The sequence below is a fragment of the Cannabis sativa genome, chromosome 9 (genome assembly GCF_029168945.1).
Source record: "Cannabis sativa cultivar Pink pepper isolate KNU-18-1 chromosome 9, ASM2916894v1, whole genome shotgun sequence".
Lineage (NCBI taxonomy): Eukaryota > Viridiplantae > Streptophyta > Magnoliopsida > Rosales > Cannabaceae > Cannabis > Cannabis sativa.
This window is the reverse complement of record NC_083609.1, coordinates 53,823,483-53,849,902: the sequence shown is the minus strand read 5'-3', so window position 1 is coordinate 53,849,902 and position 26,420 is coordinate 53,823,483. Positions and strand designations below refer to the sequence as shown.

Below are 26,420 nucleotides of genomic sequence, written 5' to 3'. Positions count from 1 at the left end.
AGGCAGATATGTTACCTTGTACTTTAAGCTCATATCTCGTTCTTTACGTAGACTTTTCTCTGGTTTTTGTGCCAAGTATGTGAATGTAGACAATGTTCTATTCTTGTTGTCCCAATACCATTTTTGAACCAAAGAGTGAAGACATTATAGTAAAGTTGCTATTGGTAACTCTCTTACTTCTTTGAGTGCTGCATTCACAGATTCTGCGATGTTCGATGTCATTGTTTTGTATCACTTGTTTTGGCTGTATAACCTTGTCCACTTACTGTTTCCAACTTCGTTGACCAGATAGTCTCTTATGCCGCTATGAATATTGTCTAAATCTCTCATGTTTTTTTTTCATATTCAGCAGCATTGTAAGCTTTGGAAGCTCCATTGAATGCATTCTTGAGTTCATCTCCACCATTTTTGAACTTGGTCTTGATATTTTTTAGCAAGTGGTAGCAACAAACCCCATGCATGAGGTTTGAGAAGTTTGTATTTGCTGCTTTCGCAATACTTTCATGTCTGTCTGAAATAATGCACTGCCCTTCTCTTTCACTGTATGATTCTTTTAGCTTGCTGAAGAACCAGTTCCATGAAGTGTCATTCTTAGAGTCTACTATTGCAAATGCTAGTGGAAATATGTGTCTATTTGCATTTTGTGCACTAGCTATTAATAATGCTGCACCATGTTGATTTTTTAAGAAAGTACCATCCGTGACTATTATTGGATTGCAGTGTTGCCAACCTTTGATGGAAGCACCTATTGCGAAGTATATGTATTTGAAGTGGTCATTTTCGTCTGTGACAAGGTCTGTGATTGTTCCTGTAATTCAATAAACCATTTAGTATATTATATTTTATAATTTTGTTTGGAAAACTTGGTTTTAGGGTTGTCAAGTAGTACATGGGTTGCATTTTTCCATCATGTATAAGATTCTTGGTATTTCAGAGTACGATTCGTGTGGACAGCATCTTGCATCTACAATAGCTTTTTCTCTAGCCCTCCATGCTTTTTGGTAAGATATGGAGACACAATAGTCATCTGCCATGTCATCCACTATTTTATTTGGTGTGTAGTCTCTCTTTGGCTTTACAAATTTGGTTCTTATTACACTACCAATCAGGTTGCTTGTTGCATTAGGATGGTCTACAGATGTGACATCTATTGAGCATGTATGAGAATGCTGAATCTTTCTGATTTTGAACATGTTTGTTTTTCCATGTTTTGATGCCAAGAAACTCCATGTACAATTTTCATCGATGCAAACTAGCTTATAGTCAAGTTTGGAGGATCTCTTTACCTTGAAGGGTTGATTTCTTCTTATAGAGTATAGACTGACAACATTTTGTAGAGTTTCTTTGTTTGAAAAAACTTGTCCAACAAATATGTTATCAACATGAGGATCTGAGATCACCTGACTTGTTGCTTGTTGGCTTGTTTCAATTGCATTTTCAACTTGATTGATTACGAAGTCTGCCATGTTTTGTGCATACTCTGTCCTTGTAGGTATAGCTTGGGTGATTTGCATTGTATGTTCAGAGTAGTCGTGATTGATGGAGTTGTTACCAATATTTTCTGTTGGAATGGCTGTCGAAAGGTTTACCATCATAGGGTATTTGGTCTCATCATCATCTTTTTTTTTTTTTTTTCTGATTTGTTCATAAAATTTGCAGCCATTGTCATCTATAATCTTCATGGGTGGTATTCCTAATTTAATTTGGAATTGAACATCAATGTTTTGTTTACTTCTGTCCAAACCCAAAGTGGAACATATTGTTTGTGCAAGTAGGTTGTAAGAACATTTTGATGGTATTAATATCCCTGTCACTTTAAAATCTGTGTAGTTTGTTTTGTCCACTCATTGTCCATTATAAAATATCATAACTGTTCTTGGATCTTCCATATCAAACTGTCATCAATCAATGCAAATGTAACTTTTGCTATAAACAGTTTTGAATATTCTAAGTATTTTTTTTTTTTGTTGACAAATATACGTATAAAAAATGATTTTCTCACATAATTATTGAAAGTATTTTTGTATAATAATCAATTATGTATTTTTAATTTTTATAATTACCTATTTTGGTAGCTTTTGGTGGTGCGACTAGGAAAGGCAGAGGAAGACGATGAAGATGTACATGTCGTCGATTACACTGCGAAAGGTAATTTTTGCTTAACCTTTTATTTTTGATCGCATTTGCTGTGTCGACTGTTTGGTTGATATGTCGTAATGTTGTCTGATTGCTTCGTTGGTTCTGAATTAATGTTGATCGGCTAGCTGTGATTTTTTGTAACTGAAGCTTTTTTTTTTGTTCTTTAATGGAGATTTTTTTTTTGAGAGAAGTTTTACAGCTGTGATATTGATTTGTATAATCGCAGGGAAGCGATTTTGAAAATCGTTATTGCAGTTTTCAAAATCGAAATTTGTTTTTAGGATGTTCGATCGGTTGTCGAACGAAACTTTTTTTTTTGTTCGTTAATGGTTTTTTTTTTTCAAGATTTGATTTGAATTCTCAGATTTTGAATTATAGATTTATAGGTTTCCTTTTTTTTAATATAAATCACGCGCTGTTTAAGAAATTCAATCCCTTGATTTTCGGATGATTACAGCGCGTTGATGAAACGAGATTGCAGACTGGGTTTATTTTGGATTTACGGTAGGGGTGATGACGTGTCACGTTATTAGGATTGCATTAGATTAATTAACGTCATTTATGTTAATAGATTGTAAATTACGTATATATACGAAAATTTCCCATTTAAATTTTCTTGAAATTCTAATGTGTGGATTCTTAATTGTGATGACAGAATTCTAGACGCATGGATTAGATTATGAAATAGGGGAAAATCCATTTCTAGTAATTGCTTACTTTTGATGCAAGTATGAGATTATGAGATTAATAGGTACAAATGTCGTTTATATAACTAAACTAATTTGTTTTGTTTGTCTATGTAGTTTGAATTTAGTCCTCATATTCTTTTTCCTGCTATGTAAGCAAATCATTTCTTATGTGTATATATTATTGGTACATTTCAAAATTTCTTATGCTTCCAAATCTCACTTACTATAATTTGTGAGTGTTGACTATAAAACTCTTAAAAACAAGCTCATTGAGCTTTTACCATTCATTTGGTTTTTGTGTAGAAGTTGCAAACTTCTTTATCAGTCACTGAGGATTGAGGATGAGGACGGGGCTGGTAGTAGCTCCACCACGGAGGATGAGAACGGGAATGATAATAGCTATAACTCTACTACTAATTTCAAAGCCAAGTCTTGAAAGGAATTTGAACTAGATATGCAGATGAAGAATTCATTGTTTTTTGTTTTCCTGGGGAATTTGACCACCAACAAAAGGGCTTGTGATAAGTGCCGAGAACTCCAAACTCAAGTACACAATGAAACAGTAGCAAATAGCACAAACAGCAGCAATAATAGGAGTAGAACAGTAGCAAAACAATAAGAAATGTATACTATTGTATTTCCTCCTAAACACTACCCCCTCTCTATTATCTTACTCACCTATATATACTATTGTATTTCCTCCTAAACACTACCCTCTAAACAAAGACTCAAATACCCTTCTATTTAATATATGCTAGCCCACCATACTAATCGCAGGGTCTAACAGTTTGGAAGGCATTGCATATGTCATGCAATCTTGATTTGCTTGAATATGTTCTAAGTAATCGTTCATGGGTAAGCTTTTTAACTAGAATGTGTTTCCATTAACCATGCTTCAATCTGTTTCAATTCATTTACCTGTCCTGAGGAGAATTGTTGCAGATGTGAGGTGAAGTTAGTGAAGAGTCTATCTTCCAATATGAATGAGTCTCAGACTAGTGCAGTTCTTGCTTGTCGTCACATGATGCACTGCAAGAGCAGAGATGCTTTTGAGCTTATATGGGGTCCGCCTGGGACAGGAAAGACGAAAGCCAATGCTACTCTTCTTGTTTCCCTCTTAAAAATGAACTACAGAACTCTTCTTTGTGCACCCACAAATGTTGCAATAACTGAAGTGGCTTCTCAAGTCCTGAAGATAGTTACAGAGTCTAAATCCATGTTCTGCTCATTAGGAGATATTCTTCTGTTTGGCAATATGGAAGAACTCAAAGTTGGCTCAGATATTAAAGATGTATTTTTGGAATATCGAGTTCAAAGGCTTGTGGAGTGTTTAGGTCCGGATGGATTCTATTCATCTCATTTGAGAATTGATGGATTCTAGTTCTAGTGCATGCCAAAACATAGATTCTTCAAGTTCAACTATAGCAACTAAGCCAGAGTACAAGCAAGTCTTTCTTTAAGGAGATCACTATTCATATTAACATTTACATTGGCAACTACATTTACATTCTCTTATTAACAAATGAACAAATGCATATGTCAATAGTGGCTCCCACATGACATCACCCACCTGAAATGAGTTGCCAAAATGTTATAAGCTATTCATATTTGAGGTACAAAAATCCAATATGAGAATAGGATCAACTTGACTCTACAAGAAATAATGATGAGAATTGCATTCTTAATTGTAGTTAGTTATCCCAAGTAAACAAACAAAAACATATAATGTAATATTCCCCTAAGAGAAACTAAATACAGACAATCAGTTAATCATCAAACAAAAACAAATCACTTGAAAAGTACAACCTCATACATACTCATAGTAACTCCTAATGTCCCACTTGTTCAATGACACCATTAACAGAACAGAACAAGTACATATGATTCGTTTATTTTAGTACTAATTAAGTTTATAATAGAAATTGTACAAAGCTGAATGTTATCTATGAATGGTGAAAATCAACACACAGACTTAACACCCAAAATCTCATCTTTCTATTTTATTTAAATAAAACTAATTTACTTTTTTTTTACACAAAAATTTCATCTGCCAATCAATTCAATTGAAGAAACTACTCAAAACCTTATAAAAATAGAAATAATTACATATACACTTGTGTGTACAAATGGATGTGATCTTCGATCCACCAAATGAAAAATCCTTCTCGATTGAAGTGGGTTTCTTTGATATAATCCTAGAAATTAATCAAGTAAAAGATAGAGAAGTACCACGCCATACCTAGAAATCAACCGAAACCCTTGTCTTGAATAATAATCGCCAAGTTCGAAATCTTCCAAAACTCTCACATCTGCCTAATTATCCCCACCACCACTCAAATCTACTCAATAAGGTGACGCAGAACTGTATAGTCGCCATATCTGTTTGTGGAAATTAATGAGCTATTTGAACATAGCAACGGAAAAGAAACTGAAGGAATCGTTGGAAGGAATCGATGAGTTCGCCGACGATTTGTAACAGTAACCAGTAACCAGTAACCAGTAACCAGTTCGTTGAGAAGAATGTGGGAATAAAATAAATAAGATAAAAAACGTGAAAGGGGTAAAAATGACCTTACAATCAACCGAAAAAATCCAACGGCTCATATTAATCCTACTCCTAATAGAATGTAGATTTGAATTACATTAAATAGTGGTCTGACTCCTTATTATCGTTTTTCATCTCACCCTCTCTCTCTCTTTCCTAAGCTAATTGAATACATTTGATAACCCTAATTTCGAAACTTCTAAAGCTCAAATTTTTCTTAAACTTTGTAAATTAACCAAAATTAATCATTTCAGTGATTAATTATGACTTCTCCTCAAGTAATTGGTGATCCTCATTACCATATATCACCCTATAGATATAGTTATACTACTCAACCTAACACAATAGAAGAAGAGCCACATGCTCGTTACTTTACCATTAACTTAAATGCCAAGTTTATTCTTGCTCCACACTCATCTAGTATGGAAGTTGAAGATGAAGAATCTTTATTCGACGACGACGCGGGAAATTCCACTGCTTTTTTAGAAAATATTGGATGGATTTCGTACGAGACATTGATGAAGAGCGACGTTACTGAAGCCATACTTAACATTGAAGACATGCTTGCTAAGGTCTATCTTCCTTCTCTCTCTTTTATTGCCGTTGGCGTTATTGATTGCGGTAGAAAGATGATGAACAACAATGATTATGATAATAATAATTTGAATGAAGAAGTCGGTGTTAATATTTCCGTTGAAGTTTTTGTTGATGAACTACCTCAACTTGATGACGACGACGATGACGACGATGATGACGATGATGACTTTGATATGAATGATGTTCCAATTCGCTTTGTAGCGGCAAGTGAAGAGTCAATCGAGAAATTAGAAAAAGTTTGGGTTAAAGATAATCCAATTTTTTGTTCGATTTGTTTGGAGGATGTTTCGGCTGGTTTAGAAGCTACTAAGTTACCATGCACTCACGCGTATCATGAAGAATGTGTTGTTGAGTGGCTACAAGTTAGTAAATTTTGTCCAAATTGTAGAGTCGAGATAGTTTAATAATCATGTACTTAACAAATTTTTACTCATATATATAAGCTATGTTTGGACCATTTTAATTATTATATATAAAGTTGTGCATTATATAAACATTTTGAAGGAATTCATTAATAAAGTTTTATGATCTGTTTTGTTTAGTGAGTATATTATTATTTTTGATTTTGGTGGTTGCTTCAAAAAATAATATCGTTAGTTTAATAATTATGTACTTAACAAATTTTTACTCGTATATATAAGCTATGTTTGGACCATTTTAATTATTATATATAAAGTTGTGTATTATATAAACATCTTGAAGGAATTCATTAATAAAGTTTTATGATTCGTTTTGTTTAGTGAGTATATTATTATTTTTGATTTTGGTGGTTGCTTCAAAAACTAACGATATTTATGATTCTATAGCATTATGTTTAATGTAGTGATTTTTTTTTTGTAACATCATATGAGAAGAAATCCAATTTAAGTAACTATTCAATTCTTATTATGTTATGAATACTTTGATAATTAGTTAATGGATTAAAAATATAGGCTTTGTTGGGTAACAAAATGAAAACAAAATTGAAACTATTCAATTCTTACTACTTTTTCTTTTTAATTAAAAATATGAAAACAAAATGAAGAAATGGACATATGGTATCCTATTTTTTATTTTATTTTTTAATATTATAGTTTATTATTTACCTCTCTTAAAATACTAAAAGATATCCGAATACTAATTACTCCATTGTATTCTTGTAGTATGCATGAAATATGTATAGAAATTTTTTGTTATAGGACCTACTAAAAAGACCCCATGATGAGTGTAAATCTTTAATTAGTTTTATTTTCAGTATTAAATTTTATTTTGTTAAGCGATCTACTAACAATGTTGTTTATTGTCTTGCTCGTGGTGTTTGGATGAGCTTTTAAAAATTCTTAAAAGCTTTAAGGTTTAGTCCTTTATAACTACACATTAAATAATTTTTTAAAAAAGTAGAAGTTGAGAATTGATGCCTAAACTTCTTAGCTTAAAGTAACACCTTTTACTACTATACCAAACAACATTTGTTATATTTTCTTCTTATTTAATATTTATGTATACTAACAATTTTTTTTTTTTTTTTACAATTTTGAGGCCCTGAGCGTTTGGGGGCTTGAGGCGCAAGCCTGGCTCACCTACCCTTAAGGTCGGCCCTATTTTCCTTCAAACTCTACAATATTTATAGGCATACTAAATAACATTTATGGTGTTGATCTAATTATGTGTGCTATTACCACAAATTATTTTTCAAATTAAGGTTACAAGCTTCTCTTGTCATATTGATATTGTTAGGAAATATAAAAGACATGTCACAAGATAAGTTATTTATAAACAAACATTACTATAAAATTATGTGATATTATTGTACATTAACACAAATAAGGTTTCAAACAAAAGAAAAAAAAATAAAAAGAGGAGAAAACTAAGAGTACATAAAGTTGCAGGTATTCAATGTTTGACATGTGTTGTGCTATTGAGAACAACCTAATATTGACATGGATACTCGCTCACCCTTATATCTACAGGTGTGCTTTATCTTTGCATATGAATATAATCAATAAACATGTCTAAATCTATGACATTCCACATATAGATTCCAATTTTATTAAATCTTTTTCCCCTCAACAAAATACTCAGCAAATGAGAATATATATATATATATATGAAACACTTTTTAATGGGTATTACCCATGAATGGTTACTAAACAAATTTAGTGCTATCTCTCTACACACAAATAATAAAGAAAATAAGAAAAGGAAAACACATAAGTTCAAACAAAAATTAATCATATAATAAAATGAAATACATTTTAGAAATGGAAACAAAAAGAACACACACCTAGACAACTCGGTTGAAATGTCACCATCCAAAACTATCTGAAAGAGATTACTACATAATTTTCATAGCATAAGGTATAGCAGAGAAATATATGTCGTCGCGTTCATAAAATCTAAGCACGACCAACTAAGAAGGTAGCAACACACAAAATGACTCTACTGCTACCAGTGCTGCTACCAGTGCAAGATGATTCTTATTGTCACATATCAATGAATATTATATGCATTGCAAAACCCATTATCATCTCAGCAACAAGATGTTTGCAGTTGATAATTCTTGAATAAAGAGTTCTTTGTCATGTTTTTAAACTTAACTTGTGTGTGTGTGTTTTGTTTATTTTTTAGTTCTTTTCTTTCCTTTCAATGTTATTTTGTATTTTTATATTAATTTTTTTGGGTAATTTGGAGCGTTAGTGATAATTATTAAGTTTGATTTGAGTTTTGTTGAAGAAAAAAGTTTAATAGAGAAAATGCAAGATTTTGCTAAAAATTTGCAGGGATTTTACTGCAGCAAAAGTAGCAGGGGCTGAATGTTGAAAAAAGATGACGTGACAATTCATTAATTGATGTGGCAAAAATTAGCTGAAGTGGCATAAATACATGTGGATCGTGATTGATTTGCGAGAAAGTTTCTAGAAAATTCATAAGGCGCATGTGGAATTAATTTTATGAAAGATATTTTTGTGGAAAAGAGGAATAATATTACCTAGTTTCCATTACACCATTTTGGGAAACATAATTTCTTAGCAGCCACCATTATTGAAAATACTAAGGGAATGAAGAAAAAGAAGAAGAATAAGAAGAAAATGAGTGCACAAGAAAGAAGGAAGAAGGAGTCATCTATACAGTTTCTTCTACTCCTTTAATCTTTTGTATTTTGTTTTTATACTTCTTTATTTCATTTGGGTATCTTTTATAACCTTGAGCATGTACTAATTTTCTTGTAGTTAGAACTTTTAATAAATCTTGGATTGTGAATTTTATTAATGTTTTATGAATGTGTTTTTGGTAATAGAAGTTTTGTTCATTCAATGATGCTTAATGTTTGTCTACATACTTTTGCTTGATCACCAATTTTAAGTTGTTAGCTAATCTTGATTTTAGAAAAAGTAAGATTAGTGGAAATACTTGAAAGATGCAAGATTATCACCTTAAAAAAGTTTGATGTGTAAATTGTTAAGGAATATTTTATTTATTTTGTATGACCCATGAGAAATTGATACTTAATTTGTATTATTTAAGTCTAAATTTGCATAGAAATATATTAATTTAGTCTTGAGAGCTCATAATATATAAGAAATTATATGTTTTGGTTGATAAAATTTAATTACTAATACATTCTTCCATGACATTTACATTAAATTTGTATTCTAAGAGAATTTAATTGTTCTAGCTCATCACTTTTCCCGTTTACTTTCTTGTTATATTTACTTTATATTTAGTGCTGGTTTAATTCAAATCAACTCTTTATTGTTTTACCTAAATTGTTAGTATTAATTTTTGTATAATTGATTGTTAATCAATTCATGTGGAGAGTGGAGAGATACTCATACTTATCACTTTATCTAATTTTAACACAACAACAATTCAATTCTAGTAAAAGTTAATAGCCAAATTTTTGACTTTCCCCTCAACTTTTTCATTTTTCTCATTCTCATTTCACTTAAATAATAAGTAACTTTAGTCTAAAGTAATTTATTTTTTTGAATAAAATCTTCAGCTTTATTTAACTGCAATCATTCATGATTACAAGAAGCAAATCGGTAGAAACCTCATTGCTCATAAGAGTACGATCAGCGACAAAATAGGATGCTCGAGCCAAAGAGTGAACAACTCTATTTGCAGACCGTCTTACAAAAATAACGAAAACATCACGCAATTGTTCTAAAAACATTTTACAATTAAAAATAATACTCTCAAAAATATAACAACAAAGGAAGATCACTTCTAATTGCTTAAACACGGATAGACAATCAGTTTCAACCACCGTTCCTTGCCAATCTCTTTGTTTTATCCAACTTAAGGCCTCCCTTACCCCCATTGCCTTCGCCAATTCAGGAGCAATGTTCCCTGCCCGACATCTAGTGATAGCCTCGACCAATTGACCATTAGCATCCCTAGCCACACACACAAAACTATAAGTGGCATTGGTGTCAAAAATTGCAGCATCAATATTTACTTTCAACTTGTTTGCAGTAGGTTTTTTCCAGGTCTCTCCTCTGTCTTCCTCTGTTAGAAACGCTGCTGTAGGAACCAGCAGCTTGTCTTGAGCATTACACCAATTAGAGAGAGTAGACTTGGCCAGAAAAACTACACCAGCAACCGTCGACTGTTTGTCCGTCCAAACCAGTTCATTTCTGGTTTTCCATATCGCCCAATAAAGCACTGCAATATCATCTCTCCTTTCTTTCTCCACTTGCTTGAACATGACTTCCAGCCATCGTAACGGCTGGGACATTCTTCTTCAAACCAGCAAGCTCCCAACAGCTACTATCAAACGGACAATCCACCAGATAATGATAAGGAGTTTCAACATTGTTAACACACCTTGGACAGCCACTATCAACTTGTACATGCCTAGATGGAAGACGCGTTTTAGTATGAAGACAATCAGAAGCCGCTCGCCATACAAGATCTTTAACTTTAGGAGGAACATACAACTTCCAAATACCATTCCAAATCGCAGTATTACTTGGTATTTGGAATGGTAATAATCCACTATAAATTACACCAAAAACAGATGAAAGCACAGTAATATAGGGAATTTAACTTATTAAGTAAAATTGTACGAAAAAAAACTAATCAAAACAATACGAACAAAGATTACACAATATGACTAAATTTTTTTGACAAATTGAGAAAAATGCCTATTCAATATCAAGTTTTAATCTGATACAAAATAAAGAAACACTGTCAAACAACACAGCCAATAATATATACGAGTTGTTCTCGTTAACATTGAAGCTTAAATATAAAAGAAGATCATATATATAAATGATTGAGCACCATTAATTTCCCATTTAAATTTTCTTGAAATTCTAATGTGTGGTGATGACAGAATTCTAGACGCATGGATTAGATTATGAAATAGGGGAAAATCCAATTTTAGTAATTGCTTACGTACTTTTGATGCAAGTATGAGATTAATAGGTACAAATGTGGTTTATATAACTACTAATTTGTTTTGTTTGTCTATGTAGTTTGAATTTAGTCCTCATATTCTTTTTCCTGCTATTTCCATTTTGGGATATACTTTTGATGTGTAAGCAAATCATTTCTTATGTGTATATATTATTGGTACATTTCAAAAATTCCTGAATCATTTGAATCGGTTCAGAATTATTTGGGATCTTTTGTGTACCCTTTGTTGGAAGAAACTCGAGCGCAGTTATACTCAAGTATGGACACGCTGCATCATAGATTACCTTATGCCAAGGCAGTTGCTTTTGAGAAAAAGTTTATCAAGTTCAAGTTGATTACTGGAGGAACAGATTCAATGATAAAACTTTGCCTGGAGACATGATGCATGATTTTAGTGAATGCTAAACCAGAAACAGGAAGATTATGGGCCTTTATATCAGTCACTGAGGATGAGAAGGGGAATGATAGTAACTCTAATTGTACTACTAATTTCAAAGCCAAGTCTTCAAAGAAATTTGAACTAGATATGCAGATGAAGACATCATTGTTTGTTGTTTTCCTGGGGAATTTGACCACCAACAAAAGGGTTTGGATTGGAAGGCATTGCATATGTCATGCAATCTTGACATATGCAATATGAATGAGTCTCAGACAGACTAGTGCAGTTCTTGCTTGTCTTGTCTTCACATGATACACTGCAAGAGCAGAGATGGTTTTGAGCTTATATGGGGTCCACCTGGGACAGGAAAGACGAAAATCAATGCTACACTTCTTAAAGATCAACTACACAACTCTTATTTGTGCACCAACAAATGTTGCAATAACTGAAGTGGCTTCTCGAGTCTTGACTGACACCAACAAAATCACTTCAAAAGTACAACCTCATACATACTCACTCGTAGTAACTCCTAATGTCCCCCACTTGTTCTAACAGAACAGAACAAGTACATATCATCTTATAAAAATAGAAATAATTACATATACACTTGTGTGTACAAATGGATGTGATCTTCGATCCACCAAATGAAAAATCCTTCTCGATTGAATTGAAGTGGGTTTCTTTGATATAATCCTAGATTTTAATCAAGTAAAACGATAGAGAAGTACCACGCCATACCTAGAAATCAACCGAAACCCTTGTCTTGTCTTGTCGAAATCTTCCAAAACTCTCACATCTGCCTCATTATCCCCACCACCAGTCGCCATATCTGTTTCTGGAAACTAAAAGAAACTCAAGGAATCGTTGGAAGGAGTCGATGAGTTCGTTGAGAATAATGTGGGAATAAAATAAAAAAGATAAAAAAAAAAAAACGTGAAAGGGGTAAAAATGACCTTACAATCCAACGCCTCATATTAATCCTACTCCTAATAGAATGTAGATTTTAATTACATTAAATAGTGCTCTCACTCCTTATTATCGTTTTTCATCTCACCCTCTCTCTCTCTCTCTTTCCTAAGCTAATTGAATACATTTGATAACCCTAATTTCAAAACTTCTAAAGCTCAAATTTTTCTTAAACTTTGTAAATTAACCAAAATTAATCATTTCTTTGAGTGATTAATTATGATTTCTCCTGAAGTAATTGGTGATCCTCGTTACGATATATCACCCTATAGATATAGTTATACTACTCAACCTAACACAATAGAAGAAGAGCCACATGCTCCTTTCTTTACCATTAACTTAAATGCCAAGTTCATTCTTGTTCCACACCTATCTATTATGGAAGATGAAGATGAAGAATCTTTATTCGACGACAACGCTGGAAATCCAACTGCTTTTTTAGAAAATATTGGATGGATTTCGTACGAGACATTGATGAAGAGCGACGTTACTGAAACCATAGTTTACGTTCAAGACATGCTTGCTGCGATCTATCTTCCTTCTCTCTCTTATATTGCCGATCGCATTATTGATTGCTGTAAAAATATGATAAACAACAACGATTATGATCATAATTTGAATGAAGAAGTCGGTGTTAATATTTCCGTTGAAGTTTTGGTTTATGAACTACCTCAACTTGATGACGACGACGACTACGACGACGACGACGACGACGATGATGACGACTTTGATATGAATGATGTTCCAATTTGCTTTGTGGCGGCAAGTGAAGAGTCAATCGAGAAATTAGAAAAAGTTTGGGTTAAAGATAATCCAATTTTTTGTTCGATTTGTTTGGAGGATGTTTCGGTTGGTTTGGAAGCTGCTAAGTTACCATGCACTCACGCGTATCATGAAGGATGTGTTGTTGAGTGGCTACAAGTTAGTAAATTTTGTCCAAATTGTAGAGTCGAGATAGTTTAATAATCATGTACTTAACAAATATTTACTCATATATAAGCTATGTTTGGACCATTTTAATTATTATATTATGAAGTTGTGTATTATATAAACATCTTGAAGGAGTTCATTAATAAAGTTTTATGATCCGTTTTGTTTAGTGAGTATATTATTATTTTTTATTTTAGTGGTTGCTTCAAAAACTAACGATATTCATGATTCTATAGTATTATGTTTAATGTAGTTGTTTTTTCTTGTAACATCATTTTGATCATTACTAAATGGATGAAAAATATAGGCTTTGTTCGCTAACAAAATGAAAACAAAATTTAAGCAACTAATTCAATTCTTACTATTTCAGGTTTTTTTTAATTAAAAATTTGAAAACAAAATGAAGAAGTGGATATTTGGTATCTTATTTTTTATTTTATTTTTTAATATTGTAGTTTATTATTTACCTCTTATAAAATACATAAAATACTAAAAGATATACAAATGGTAGTTACTCCATTGTTATTCTTGTCTCATTTATTTGTTGAACTATGCAATTAAATAAGTAAATTTTTAATTAGTTCTATTTTCAATATTGAATTTTATTTTGTTAAGCTCTAACAGCACTGCTCATTATCTTGCTTGTAATGCTTGGATGAGTTTTTAAAAGCTCTTAAGATTGCTCACTACAGAAAACAATATTTGTTATATTTTTTCTTATTTAATATTTATGTATAGTAACAAATTTTTTTGTCACAATTTTGAGGCAGTGATCGTTCGGGGCCCGAGGCGCACGCTTGGCTCACCTACCCTCAAGGTCAGCCCTATTTTCTGTCAAACTCTACAATATTTACAGGCATACTAAGTAACATTTATGTTGTTGATCTTATGTGTGGTACCACAAATTATTTTCGAAATTAAGGTTACAAGCTTCTCTTTGATGATACATAAAACTGGAATTGTGTCATGTCATATTGATATTGTAAGGAAAGAAAAAAGACAGAGTTACAGGTTAAGTAATTTGCGGCATAACCTCCTTAAGTGGCCAGGTTCTTGCAAGTAACTCCCAATTTTAAAATTTTGGTGGTAAAACCTCATAAATCCAAGTTCTGTTAGCACTTAGCTATTTCCATCTATTTTGTTAACTGCCATGGTGGAATGTATACGTGTACACAGTGTACATGTGACACAATTTTATTGGTCCACATAAATAAATATTTAAAAAAATAAAATAAAAAATAATTATTTTAAAAATAAAAAATAAAAAAATATCTTTTAGTTTTATTTTATAATTAGAATTATAATTTTTTTATTAAATTTTGATATGTACTAAATAATATTTTTTAAATTTTTTATTTTGTTAAAAATTCACTTTAAACTATTAAAATTGTTTGATTTAAGGATTTTTGTCTAATTTCGTTCAATTTTGTTAATATAGTGATTGTCCACATACTAAATTGTGCCTGTAAATTTTGATATTTATTAAATTATGTCTCCTAAATTTTAATATGTACTAAATTGTACTTTCAAAATTTTTATTCACGTTAGATTTTTTTTTAGTAAAATTGAACAAAAATTTTTAAATGTAACAATCTTAGCGATGTCGAGGCCAATCTCTGATTGTTTTCATCCAATTAAAATGGATCTAAAGGAGAAGCGATCTACATTATTTCAAGAGCCTATACTCATAAAGAAATGGCTTAACCCACCATCAGGACGCCTCAAATGTAGAATGGATGAAGCAATTGTGTTATCGATTTAAGTAATCGGTATTACGAGAGAAACTCTATGAGAGATATGGTGGATATTACATTCATCATTGTTCAGGGCTATATTCAACTACAAGAAATTGATGCTCTCACATTCTTTTATTTCTAAAGTGGCTGGATATGCAGTTTCTTTTGATTTCATTGATGTAAAATTTCTTAAAGTTGTTTGAGTTTCTTTTATTTTACAATCTTGTATCCAATTTCCTTAAGGCACAAATCATTCATGTTTTTTGATTTGTTAATGCTTTTTTGGTGGATGTTGATTGAATTTGGTTGAAGTATATTTTTGCTACGAAGCTTCGGAGGCAAGAAACCTATTTTCCTTCAAAAAATGAAAATGGGTTAAGGTGGTAAAGGTTTGTTATAGAATAGAAAAGGACCTGTAAGGAGATGATGGCGATGACGATGGAAAGTGGGGAAACTTCATATACGAGAAAGGAAGACTTAGTGCATGTTTGTCATCATAACTAAAAAACTATTTTTTGTTTTTAAAAATAGAAAATTGTTTTTTGAAAACAATTTAGCATGTTTGGCCTTGTTTTTTTAAAACAGTTTTCAGAAAACAAAATTACAAAAAACAAGAATTTTGAAAACAACAAAATGTTATTTTCTGTTTTAAAAACCAATTCACTTTTAGTCCATATTGTTTTTAAAAAATACTAATCAAACATGACTTGTTTTTAAAAACTTCAAAAACTATTTTTTGTTCTCATTTCTAAAAACAATTTTTTGAGAACAAAAAACAAAAACAATACCAAACATGCTCTTAGACTCTGCTAATGATGGCTTCACTCAGATTGTGCTTTCTTGGACTCTTGAAGACATTTCTAATGAAAATCTTTATAAGGTTCACTCTGTTTATCCATCTTCATATTTTTGTTAGGGTTTTTTGGGTTTTGTTTTTGTTTTCTTTTTTAATATGCATGTTGGTCTTTTTTCCCTGCTTGTGAATTAGTTTTCAACTTTTTGGATACTTGAAGCTTTGTTGTTTGACCTTTTGGTAACTTTTAATTGTGTAATATAGAGCTTGAATGAAATAGGGGAAAATACATTTTAGTGAGGGGAAAATACATTTATTTTCCTCATTTTTTGTGTGGAAATCTGAGACTTTTGGCTCTCTTTGTTGTATTTCTCAATCTAATTTAGTTTTCACATTCCATTCATGACTAGAGCGTATTTATGTATGTTTTTGTTATATAATAAAGAGATTTTGGAGTAGTATAATGTGTGCGTGCATATATATAAATATATATACAGGTTAAGGGAAATTGTATTACCTGTCCTGAGGAGAATTGTTGCAGATCTGATGAGAAGTTAGTGAAGAGTCTATCTTCCAATATGAATGAGTCTCAGACTAGTGCAGTTGTTGCCTGTCTTCACATGATGCTACTCTTCTTGTTTCCCTCTTAAAGATGAACTACAGAACTCTTGTTTGTGCACCAACAAATGTTGCAATAACTGAAGTGGCTTCTCAAGTCCTGAAGATAGTTACAGAGTCTAAATCCATGTTCTGCTCATTAGGAGATATTCTTCTGTTTGGCAATACGGAGGAACTCAAAGTTGGCTCAGATGTTAAAGATGTATTTTTGGAATATCGAGTTCAAAGGCTTGCGGAGTGTTTAGGTCCGGATGGTTGGAACCATTGCTTTCCTTCCATGATAAGCTTACTTGAACGTTGGGTTTCTCAGTACCGTGTTTTCCTGGAATCTGAATTGATAAGAGAACAACAAGAACAGAGCTGTGGAACTAATATTAAAGAAGAAATCATAGAAAAGTTCAAACCATTTCTTGATTACATGAGACAAAGGTTTGCTTCCACTGTCAAGCAGTTGAGAAAATGCATTTGGATCTTTTGTACGCATTTACCTCAAAGTTTCATTTTGGATCAAAATTTTCTAAACATGACAACCCTTACTGTGTTACTTGATAGTTTTGAAGCACTTCTGTTACAAGCAAGGTATGTATATACTTTTACTTCTCTTTTTCTTTTCTTAATAACTACACTTTCATCCTGATTTTGTAATATATGATTCCTTATCTACAATGCTTTTTTCTGAACAGATTTCTGAGGAAGCTAGTTTTGGAAGAAGTTTGTTTCAGAGGTTGAGCGCACTGAACCATTTGGTTTTTTACACATCATGGCATGAGACCAAAGCTAAACTTAGTATTGGTGTGGTGTCTCCCTATTCTGCTCAAGTTGTTGCAATTCAAAGAGAAGGTTGGAAAGAAGTATGACTATATTAATGGCTTTCGAGTGAAATTGAAAACAATTGACGGGTTCCAGGGTGGGGACGAAGACATTATACTAATGTCAACCGTAAGATCTGATATAGGCCAGACATTGGATTTCATATCCAAACCTCAGAGAACGAATGTTGCTCTCACTAGAGCTAGGTATGCCACTGATGTTTTTCCCCAAGCATGTTATTGCCTGGTTTTCATAAGCGTGAGTAAAAAATGTCTGTTCTATTGATCTGTCCAGGCATTGCTTGTGGATACTTGGTAATGAAAGAACCCTTGCTAATAGTCAATCTATTTGGGAAGTTCTAGTCATTGATGCAAAAAAGCGTCTCTGTTTCTATAATGCTGATGAAGATGTGAGTTTGGTGAAGGCTATGTTAGAGATAAAGAAAGAGCTTGATCAATTCGATGATCTTCTTACTGCTGATAGCATGCTTTTTAGTAATTCGAAGTGGAAGGTAATTTTTAGTGCTCAGTGCTACGAGTATAGGATAACTTAGATGCCCTGTTCTGTCTTTAGCTGCATTATGTCCATTCCCTGTTGTCCCTTGAATTTCAGTTGTATTGTTACAACAGTTATGGTTGTTACAGTAGTTATGTTAGTTATAGTCAGTGGGCAGTTTGGTCAATTCAGTAAGTGTCTGTACCTATATATAATTTGTACTCTTTCCTTTATTTCAATGTATGAGAAACTATTTTAGATAATTCATTTCTTTTAACATGGTATCAGAGCACATGTGTTTCTCTACCCCTTCTTGAACTTCGTTGATACTTGATTCTCTTCTTCCATATCGTTGATCGTTCATGGAATCCTCTCCGACTCTCTCTTCAGCAACCAGCCAGAACAGAGGTACTAGTTCTGGTGGTGCACCGTTCACACCCGTTGTCTTCTCACACAAATTGGCTACCAAACTTGATCATGATAATTACCTGTTATGGAGGCCTCAAGTTCTTTCCGCCATTAGAGGCCACAAACTCCAGCAATACATCTCTGAGAAATTTACTCCTCCACCTCAATTCCTTTCTGAACAAGATCGAATTACAGATAACTTCAACCCGGCATTCTTGGACTGGGATCAACAAGATCAACTCTTGTATTCTTGGCTGTTGTCTTCTATGACAGAACCAATTCTTACTCGAGTCATTAGCTGTGAAACATCTGCAAGATTATGGTCAGTTCTGTCCACATACTTTGCTTCACAAACGGAGGCAAAAATCGATCAATTCACCACTGAACTTCCGTATCTCAAGAAAGGTGCTCATACTCTCAATGAGTATTTTTTAAAGGTGCGTTTTCTAATCGACAAACTCAATTCTGTTGGACATAAAACTTCACCAAAAGAACATATAGCTGCTATTTTTCGTGGTTTGCCTTCTCCAGATTACGACACATTTGTCATCTCCGTAAATTCAAGAGCTGAACCACTTGATGTTACTGCCCTTGAAGCCCTTCTTCTAGCTGAAAAACATAGAATCGAAAGAAAGAATAGAGATCTTGATTCAGCTTCTGTCAACATCGCAAACTCCAATTTTCGATCTCGAAGCAACTTTGGACAATCAGGAAATAATCACTGGAATTCTGGACAGTCAGGAAATAATTAGTGGAATCCTTATGCAAACAATCGATCAAATGGAAACTCAAATGTCCCTCCTTATAGACCACCAATACCAGGAGGGAGAGGCAATACCTTCAATTCTTTTGGTTCTGCAGGAAACACCAATAATTCGAACCGTGGCCCAAATCAAAACAACAGCAAGATCATCTGTCAGATATGCTCACGAACTGGACACTATGCTTCAAAATGTTACCAAAGATTCAACACCTCTTTCCCAGGATTTGGATCACAAGGTCAAGGGCATCCCTCGGCTATGTTAGCCACTGCAGAAACCGTGAGTGATGAATCTTGTTATCCAGATTCTGGTGCAACTCATCATTGCACTGTCAGATAAATTAACAATTAACCCAAGATCTATTTGTATATAACATAGAACACAATAGTAGTATATGATAATTGAGTATGTGTACCTGATTGATCCATAGCAATTTTCTCTGATTGATCCACAACAGTTACTCCAATTTGATAGTGCAATACTATCAACTAAGTCTTCCTCCCTAGATCTCTAAATCAGAAGCAGTTTATTTTCTCTGATTATCAAAAGGTATACAATTGTGATGAGACAATATGTATTTATAGAGTTAGGGAGGGGACTTAGCTACAAAACCCTAGTTGGGCTGCCTGCTCATCAAAGGCTTCAGTCAACTAGAAAAGCCCACACTTCTGCTTCACCTAGACTTTACACACAGATGCTAAGCCCATTAACAATTGATCACCAACAACATGGGCTAACGCAGCAAAGAACTATCCAATCAACCCAAGTTTTAATAAAACCAATAAAACTTAATGTAAGCCCAAATAAAAAGTCTAACATTCTCCCACTTGGGCTACATTGATTTTAATACATATATATTATATATCAAAATAATTTTGTTTGAAAACGACTCATGGGTTGAACAACAGGAAAACATTTGTGGCCACTTTAAAAACTGATAGTTCTCTGATAGCATCTCAACATACCGGTCCAATTTAACCTTTGATAATGAACTATGACAGTCATATTGTTTTTAGCTCAACAAAAGACATTCATAATCACAAATACCAAAGTATTAAATCGACATGGTCAATAAGTCTAGTAGTGTGGTAAGGAATTATGTTCAACATGTGATCAATATAAAATAACATAATATCCTTATCAGTCCTCAATTTCACTGATACCGTGATGCTTAATAAATAAGCCAGTGAAATTAAACATACACCACTTAAAATAAGTAAGTGTCACTAAACTTGCTTAAAGAATTAAGCCAACAACATATCATTGTCAATAAGCAAATAAATTTAAAAGACAATGATCACAACAATATGAACCACATGCTTTCAATTCAATCATTCTCGAGAATATAACAAAACATAATTGAAAACATATCCATTCAATAATAAAATATTGAAACATAAAATGTAGTTCATAACTTTATTCAGAAAATTATAAATAATAATTTCTAAAAACAAACAGAAAAAAAAACTCCCACTAACCCAAAAGATCAAAAGATTCTAAAATGCCCATATTAACAACATGTTTATTAAACAGCACGACACTTAACCCTTTGGTTAGAGGATCAGCTAACATCGACTCGGTCTTGCAATTTTCAATAACAATGTCTCCTTTTTTGACCAAATCTCTGACAGTGAGATACTTTATTTCCATATGTTTAGAAGCACTACTAATCTTGTTATTCTTTGAAAAGAAAACAGCAGCATTATTATCACAATAGATTAGCATAGGTGTGGAAATAGAATCAACCACTCGTATCTCCGAAATAAAATTCTTCAGCCACAAAGCTTGCAAAGATGCCCCATAACATGCAACAAACTCAGCATACATAGTAGATGACGTGATCAAAGTACGTTTGACACTCTTCCAAGAAATGGCGGCACTCGCCAAGGTGAAAATATAGCCGAAGTTGACTTTAAATCATCTACACAACCACCAAAATCGAATGCGAATAACCAACAACTCGAAGATTGTCAACCTGCTTATACACAAGCATAAAACTCTTCGTTCTTTGCAAATATCTCAAAACTTTCTTGGCTGCAACCCAATGATCAAGGCCAGGATCAGATAAATATCTCCCAAGAACATTGACTACGAAAGCTATGTCAGGTCGAGTGCAAACACCGAGCATACATCAAACTCCCTACTACACTTGCATAAGGGATGTTCTTCATTGCTCCTCTTTCCAAGTCGTTCTTAGGACATTGCCGCTTAGTGAACTTGTCCCCTTTCGGTAATAGGAACGAACCGGCTTTACACAAATCCATGTTGAACCTTTTGAGCACACGATTAATGTAAGCTTCTTGAGATAAGCCAAGAACTTTTCGATTCCTGTCACGATGGATCTCAATCCCCAAAACATAGGATGCCTCTCCAAGATCTTTCATATCAAAATTGGAAGACGAGAAAATTTTTGGTCTCATTTAGTAGTGACAAATCACCGCCGGCAAGTAAAATGTCATCTACGTAAAGAACAAGAAAAATATAACGACTCCCACTGATCTTCATATAAATACACTGATCAAACTTGTTCTCTACGAAACCAAACGATGTCACAACCTGGTCAAACTTCAAGTACCACTGGCGAGATGCTCCGTTTGAGACCATAAATGGATCGTTTCAACTTGCAAACTAAGTGTTCTTTTCCATTCTCCTTGTAGCCTTCGGAGTTGAGACATATAGACTTCCTCATTCAATTCTCCATTCAGAAAAGCAGTTTTAACATCCATTTGATGCAACTCTAAATCAAAATGCGCAACTAAGGCCATAATAATTCTGAATGAATCTTTAGTGGAAACAGGTGAGAAAGTTTCAGTGTAATCAATACCTTCTCTTTGAGTAAAGCCTTTAGCCACTAAACGCGCTTTAAACCTTTCAATCTGTCCCTTTTTATCCCTTTTAGCCTTTAAAATCCACTTACAACCTATTGGTTTAAAACCATCAGGTAATAAAACTAGCTCCCATACACCATTTTTCTTCATGGAGTCGATCTCATCATCCGTAGCTGCTAACCATTTTGAAGATTGTGGACTATTAAGTGCTTCACTAAAAGTGACAGGATCCACAAAATGATCAATATCATATTCTCCTTCTCCAAGATAAACAAAATTATCATGACACTTTGTTGACTTCTTTTGTCTCTGAGATCTTCTTAGAGGAGGTACTTCTGGAATAACTTCTCTTTGTTGATCATTGTTTTGAATAACATCTTCCACAACTGGAATTTCTTCAATAACAGGATTCTCATTAACAATAGGAGCTTCATCATTAATAGGCCCTTCATCAATAATAGGACCTTCATCATCTTCGATATCGGGAGCAATATATTCATCAACAATGGGAGCATTACCAACTGGAGTAGGATGGAGACTACTATTATCATCTCTTGAAAATGACATAGGAATACAAATTCCTTTAGATGACTCCCCCATTTCAAGAGATGTTGAAGGAATTTTTTCAGCAACATCAAATTCCAGAAATTTAGCAGTCTGAGATTCAACAATTCGCGTACCACGAGTGGGACAGTAAAAGCGATAGCCTTTTGAGCGCATTGGATAACCAATGAAATAACAGCGATTTGTTCTCGGATCTAACTTTTTCAAATTAGGATCATAAATCTTTACTTCAGCTGGACAACCCCATACTCGAAGATGATTAAGACTAGGCTTCCGCCCAGTCCATAACTCAAAAAGGGGTCTTGGGAACAGATTTACTGGGAACACGATTTAAAATATAAGTTGCAGTCATAAGTGCTTCACCCCATAAAAACTCTGGAAGATTTGTTCTACTCATCATACTTCTAACCATATCCATGAGAGTGCGATTTCTCCTTTCAGCAACGCCATTTTGCTCTGGTGAACCAGGCATAGTGTATTGAGCAACTATACCATTTTCTTGTAAGTACTCTGCAAAAAGCCCCATGTGTTGTCCAGATTCTGTATAACGACCATAATATTCTCCTCCACGATCAGAATGAACAACTTTGATGACTCTTCCTAATTGTTTCTCAACCTCATTTCGAAAAATTTTGAGTTTATCAAGGGCGTCAGATTTTTCTTTAATTAAATAGGTGAATCCATAACGAGAAAAATCATCGATAAAAGTGATAAAATACTTGTTTCTGCACAACGTGGTGGAATAAGGACCACTGATGTCTGTGTGGATAATTTCCAATAAAGATTGACTGCGGTTTGCAGTCTTCTTTCTTGTTTTAGTCAATTTTCCACGAGTACAATCAACACAAGTATCCCAATCAGAAGCATCAAAAGGAGGAAGTATTTCAGATTTAATTAAACGATCAACCCTTTCTCTGGAAATATGACGCAATCTTTTGTGCCATAACAATAAGGATGTTTCCTTAATATGAGGTCTTTTACCCACAGTATTCACAACATTAAAAGAGGAATCTAAAGGAGCCAATGACAACTTGTAAAGACCATCAGAATAAAAGCAATTTCCAATAATTCGAGAGTCAAGCATAATGTCAACATTATCATTTGCAAAATGAAAAGAATATCCTTGTTTAACCAAAAGCGGAAGCGAAACTAAATTCCTTTTAAAAGTAGGAACATAAAAAGTATTGTTCAGAATAATCTTATCACGAGACTGTAATTCAAGAATAAATGTTCCAACATAGATAACGTCAACTCCAACATCATTGCCCACTTTAAGCTTGGACTCCCTCTCACTTGGCTTCCTGAGATCCCTTAGCCCCTGTAAGGAAGCAGAAACATGAACAATAGCACCACTGTCTAACCACCAAGAATCAATAGGAACATCAACTAGATTAGATTCAAAACAAACACATGCCAATGGATTACCTGATTGTGCTTGCTTCTTTTCTAACCAAGTCTTAAATTTGTGACAGTCTGTTCTCCGATGCCCCAATTTTTCACAAAAGTAACACTTCACATTAGAGTATTTGGACTTTCCGTTGTGATTCTTCTGTTTATTCTTATGCTCCTTACCATTACCATTCTGTTTTGTAGCACCATCATTTTTATTCTTGAATTTTCCTTTTCCTTTGTTGGGCTTGAGGTGAGAAACATAGTTAGCAGATTCATTCTTCTCCCTTTTAAGCTTGCTTTCTTCAGCTACACACTGAGAAATTAGGTCGCTGATAGTCCATGTTTGATTGTATGTGTTGTAGGCTGTCTTGATAAGGCTGAAAGAGGCAGGAAGAGCATGAAGAGCTCGATGAATAATGAAAGAGTCAGGAAGAGGAATATTATGATCTTTCAACTTAGACTGAACATTCACCAATTTCAGAATAAAATCTCGCACTCCTTTTAATTCATCATACTTAATGGTTGTCATTTCATCCATAAGATGTCCAGCTTCAGCGTTTTCACCAGTGTCATATAGTTTTTCTACAGCATTGAAAAACTCTTTGGCATTTGTAGTGTCTGGCAAACCACTCAATAGATGTTCAGGAATGGATCTTTTCATAGTAAGAAGACTAAGACGACTTGACTTGTCCCATTGTGCATGATGAGTTCTCTCGGCGGTATCGAGTCGCAAGATCACAGTTTTTCTTCTCGTAGGCACAAGTCCATATCCATTATGCCTAAAGTAAATTCCACATCTCGTTTCCATGTCTTGTAGTTGGAAGCATTCAAAATATGGATGGAAGCATTATTGTTGTTCACAGAAAAGGAGACTGAAAAATTCAAAAATTAAAACTTGAATAAGCAATATGAGCAATGTATTAGAAAATATTGTAGAATCAACTGGTCATTATAAACTCCCCTTTGGGGTGAGAATATAACACACACATGATCTACCTTCATGAAGTTAACAACAAAGAAAAAAAATACATATCATTTAAGAACTTTATTACCTTTGGGCAAATAAATTTCTTAAAAATATGTATTAATTCAAACAAAAAATAATAATAAATTTATATATTTAAATTATTACCTTTGGGCAAATAATTAAAATATATATATTTAATATTAACTCACTTCATGGAATGTGAACTAATATATGTAAATACTACCTTTGGGCAAGTAATTACACATATAGTCAACTAAAAAATATAATATTTTCTTCAACATGTGAAATTTGGTGATAAAACAATCATTGAAAATTAATAATTTTCAACCAAATTTCCAAAAGAGATATATAATTGCTTTTATTATATTGATAATTAAAAAAATAAAGTGTCCACCATAACACATTATTTTTATATCAAATAATCAAGTTTTATAATTTTAGAACAACAATTAATGGAAAAATGTGAAATAAAGAATATTGGTGGAGATTACATAGTCAAGACAAATTAAATAAGAGAGTGACTATGTTTTATGGAACGAGAAGAAACTCAAAAAATTTTCTATGATTGACAAATTTCGAAAAATTATCAAAAAATATTTTTAATAATTTTTAACTACATAATTATCATTAAAATAATAATAATTATTAAACGGAGTCAAAAAATTAATTAAAAATCATAGAAAAATCAGAAATTAAATTCTAATAACGCTGAAAAAAAAATCGTCGAAAACAGACCTCCCAGCCGGCCCCACGCGCCCCCACGCGCCGCCTGCGCGAGTGGGCTTCGCAGCTGGGAGTGGTCTTCTTCCTCCAGCCGGTTCTGGGAAACGGGTCACGCGACCCGGTTGCTCCGATTCGGGTCTGGTCGTGTTTTCCGGCCAAAAACTCGACGAAAACATGGGGAAATTGATGGGTTTCGATCGGGAATCAATTTCTAGTTGATTTACACTATTAATTTCGTGTATTAAAAACTAAATGGGTAGATCTATGGCTAAAATCAATCCCAAAATTGAAGAACACAAAAGAAAAAAAAATTGTAATGCTTATCTTATATAAATCCGAAATTAATTATGTAGGAACATTCTTAAACAATTAAGAATGAGAAATCTATTATCAATTTTAGATCAAAAACTATAAAATCAAAATACACAAAATATAATTTCATATTATAATCATATAAACCCTAAAACTTTAAATTTAAAATGCTCTTAATATACACAATGATTTTATGCATATAATATATCAATTGAAAGAGAATTTAACGATCAATAAAACCCCTAAAGTTTTAAGATTTATAAACAAAAAATTGCACATAAAATAATAACGAAATTGATATGAAATTATGGATAATTAACATATACAAATTAATTATACTAATT

General features: G+C 33.0%; 4 protein-coding genes across 6 annotated transcripts; 3 read left to right on the top strand and 1 right to left on the bottom strand.

Annotated features, from left to right (window-relative positions):
* Positions 1–326: 326 nt before the first annotated feature.
* Positions 327–1,592, bottom strand: LOC133031487 (uncharacterized). Its single transcript, XM_061104997.1, has 2 exons — positions 890–1,592; positions 327–796 (listed from the first exon to the last, which is right to left on the bottom strand). The coding sequence occupies exons 1-2, from the start codon at positions 1,590–1,592 to the stop codon at positions 327–329; spliced, it is 1,173 nt and encodes a 390-aa protein (XP_060960980.1).
* A 4,044-nt stretch (positions 1,593–5,636) lies between these two features.
* On the top strand, positions 5,637–6,374 carry LOC133031486 (uncharacterized). Its single transcript, XM_061104995.1, has one exon. It carries the CDS (start codon positions 5,637–5,639, stop codon positions 6,372–6,374), a length of 738 nt encoding a protein of 245 aa, XP_060960978.1.
* A 6,563-nt stretch (positions 6,375–12,937) lies between these two features.
* Positions 12,938–13,681, top strand: LOC133031485 (uncharacterized). Its single transcript, XM_061104994.1, has one exon. The coding sequence runs from the start codon at positions 12,938–12,940 to the stop codon at positions 13,679–13,681; it is 744 nt and encodes a 247-aa protein (XP_060960977.1).
* Positions 13,682–16,188: 2,507 nt separating this feature from the next.
* On the top strand, positions 16,189–18,696 carry LOC133030997 (regulator of nonsense transcripts 1 homolog). 3 transcript variants are annotated; one of them, XM_061104174.1, is made up of 3 exons: positions 16,189–17,374; positions 17,479–17,811; positions 17,900–18,696. In XM_061104174.1, the coding sequence occupies exons 2-3, from the start codon at positions 17,561–17,563 to the stop codon at positions 18,156–18,158; spliced, it is 510 nt and encodes a 169-aa protein (XP_060960157.1). In that variant the 5' UTR covers positions 16,189–17,374; positions 17,479–17,560; the 3' UTR covers positions 18,159–18,696. The 3 variants fall into 2 exon arrangements, 2 of the variants coding, with proteins under 2 accessions (XP_060960157.1, XP_060960156.1); XM_061104173.1 differs by lacking the exon at positions 17,900–18,696 and having other exon boundaries at positions 17,479–17,826.
* The last annotated feature ends 7,724 nt before the right edge of the window (positions 18,697–26,420 follow it).

Coding starts and splice junctions, on each gene's coding strand:
- LOC133031487 (XM_061104997.1), bottom strand. CDS start 1,592: ATGGTAAACCTTTCGACAGCCATTCCAACAGAAAATATTGGTAACAAC. Junction 797..889: donor GATGGAAAAATGCAACCCAT/GTACTACTTGAC, acceptor GAACAATCACAG/ACCTTGTCACAGACGAAAAT.
- LOC133031486 (XM_061104995.1), top strand. CDS start 5,637: ATGACTTCTCCTCAAGTAATTGGTGATCCTCATTACCATATATCACCC.
- LOC133031485 (XM_061104994.1), top strand. CDS start 12,938: ATGATTTCTCCTGAAGTAATTGGTGATCCTCGTTACGATATATCACCC.
- LOC133030997 (XM_061104173.1), top strand. CDS start 16,830: ATGAACTACAGAACTCTTGTTTGTGCACCAACAAATGTTGCAATAACT. Junction 17,375..17,478: donor GCACTTCTGTTACAAGCAAG/GTATGTATATAC, acceptor TTTTCTGAACAG/ATTTCTGAGGAAGCTAGTTT.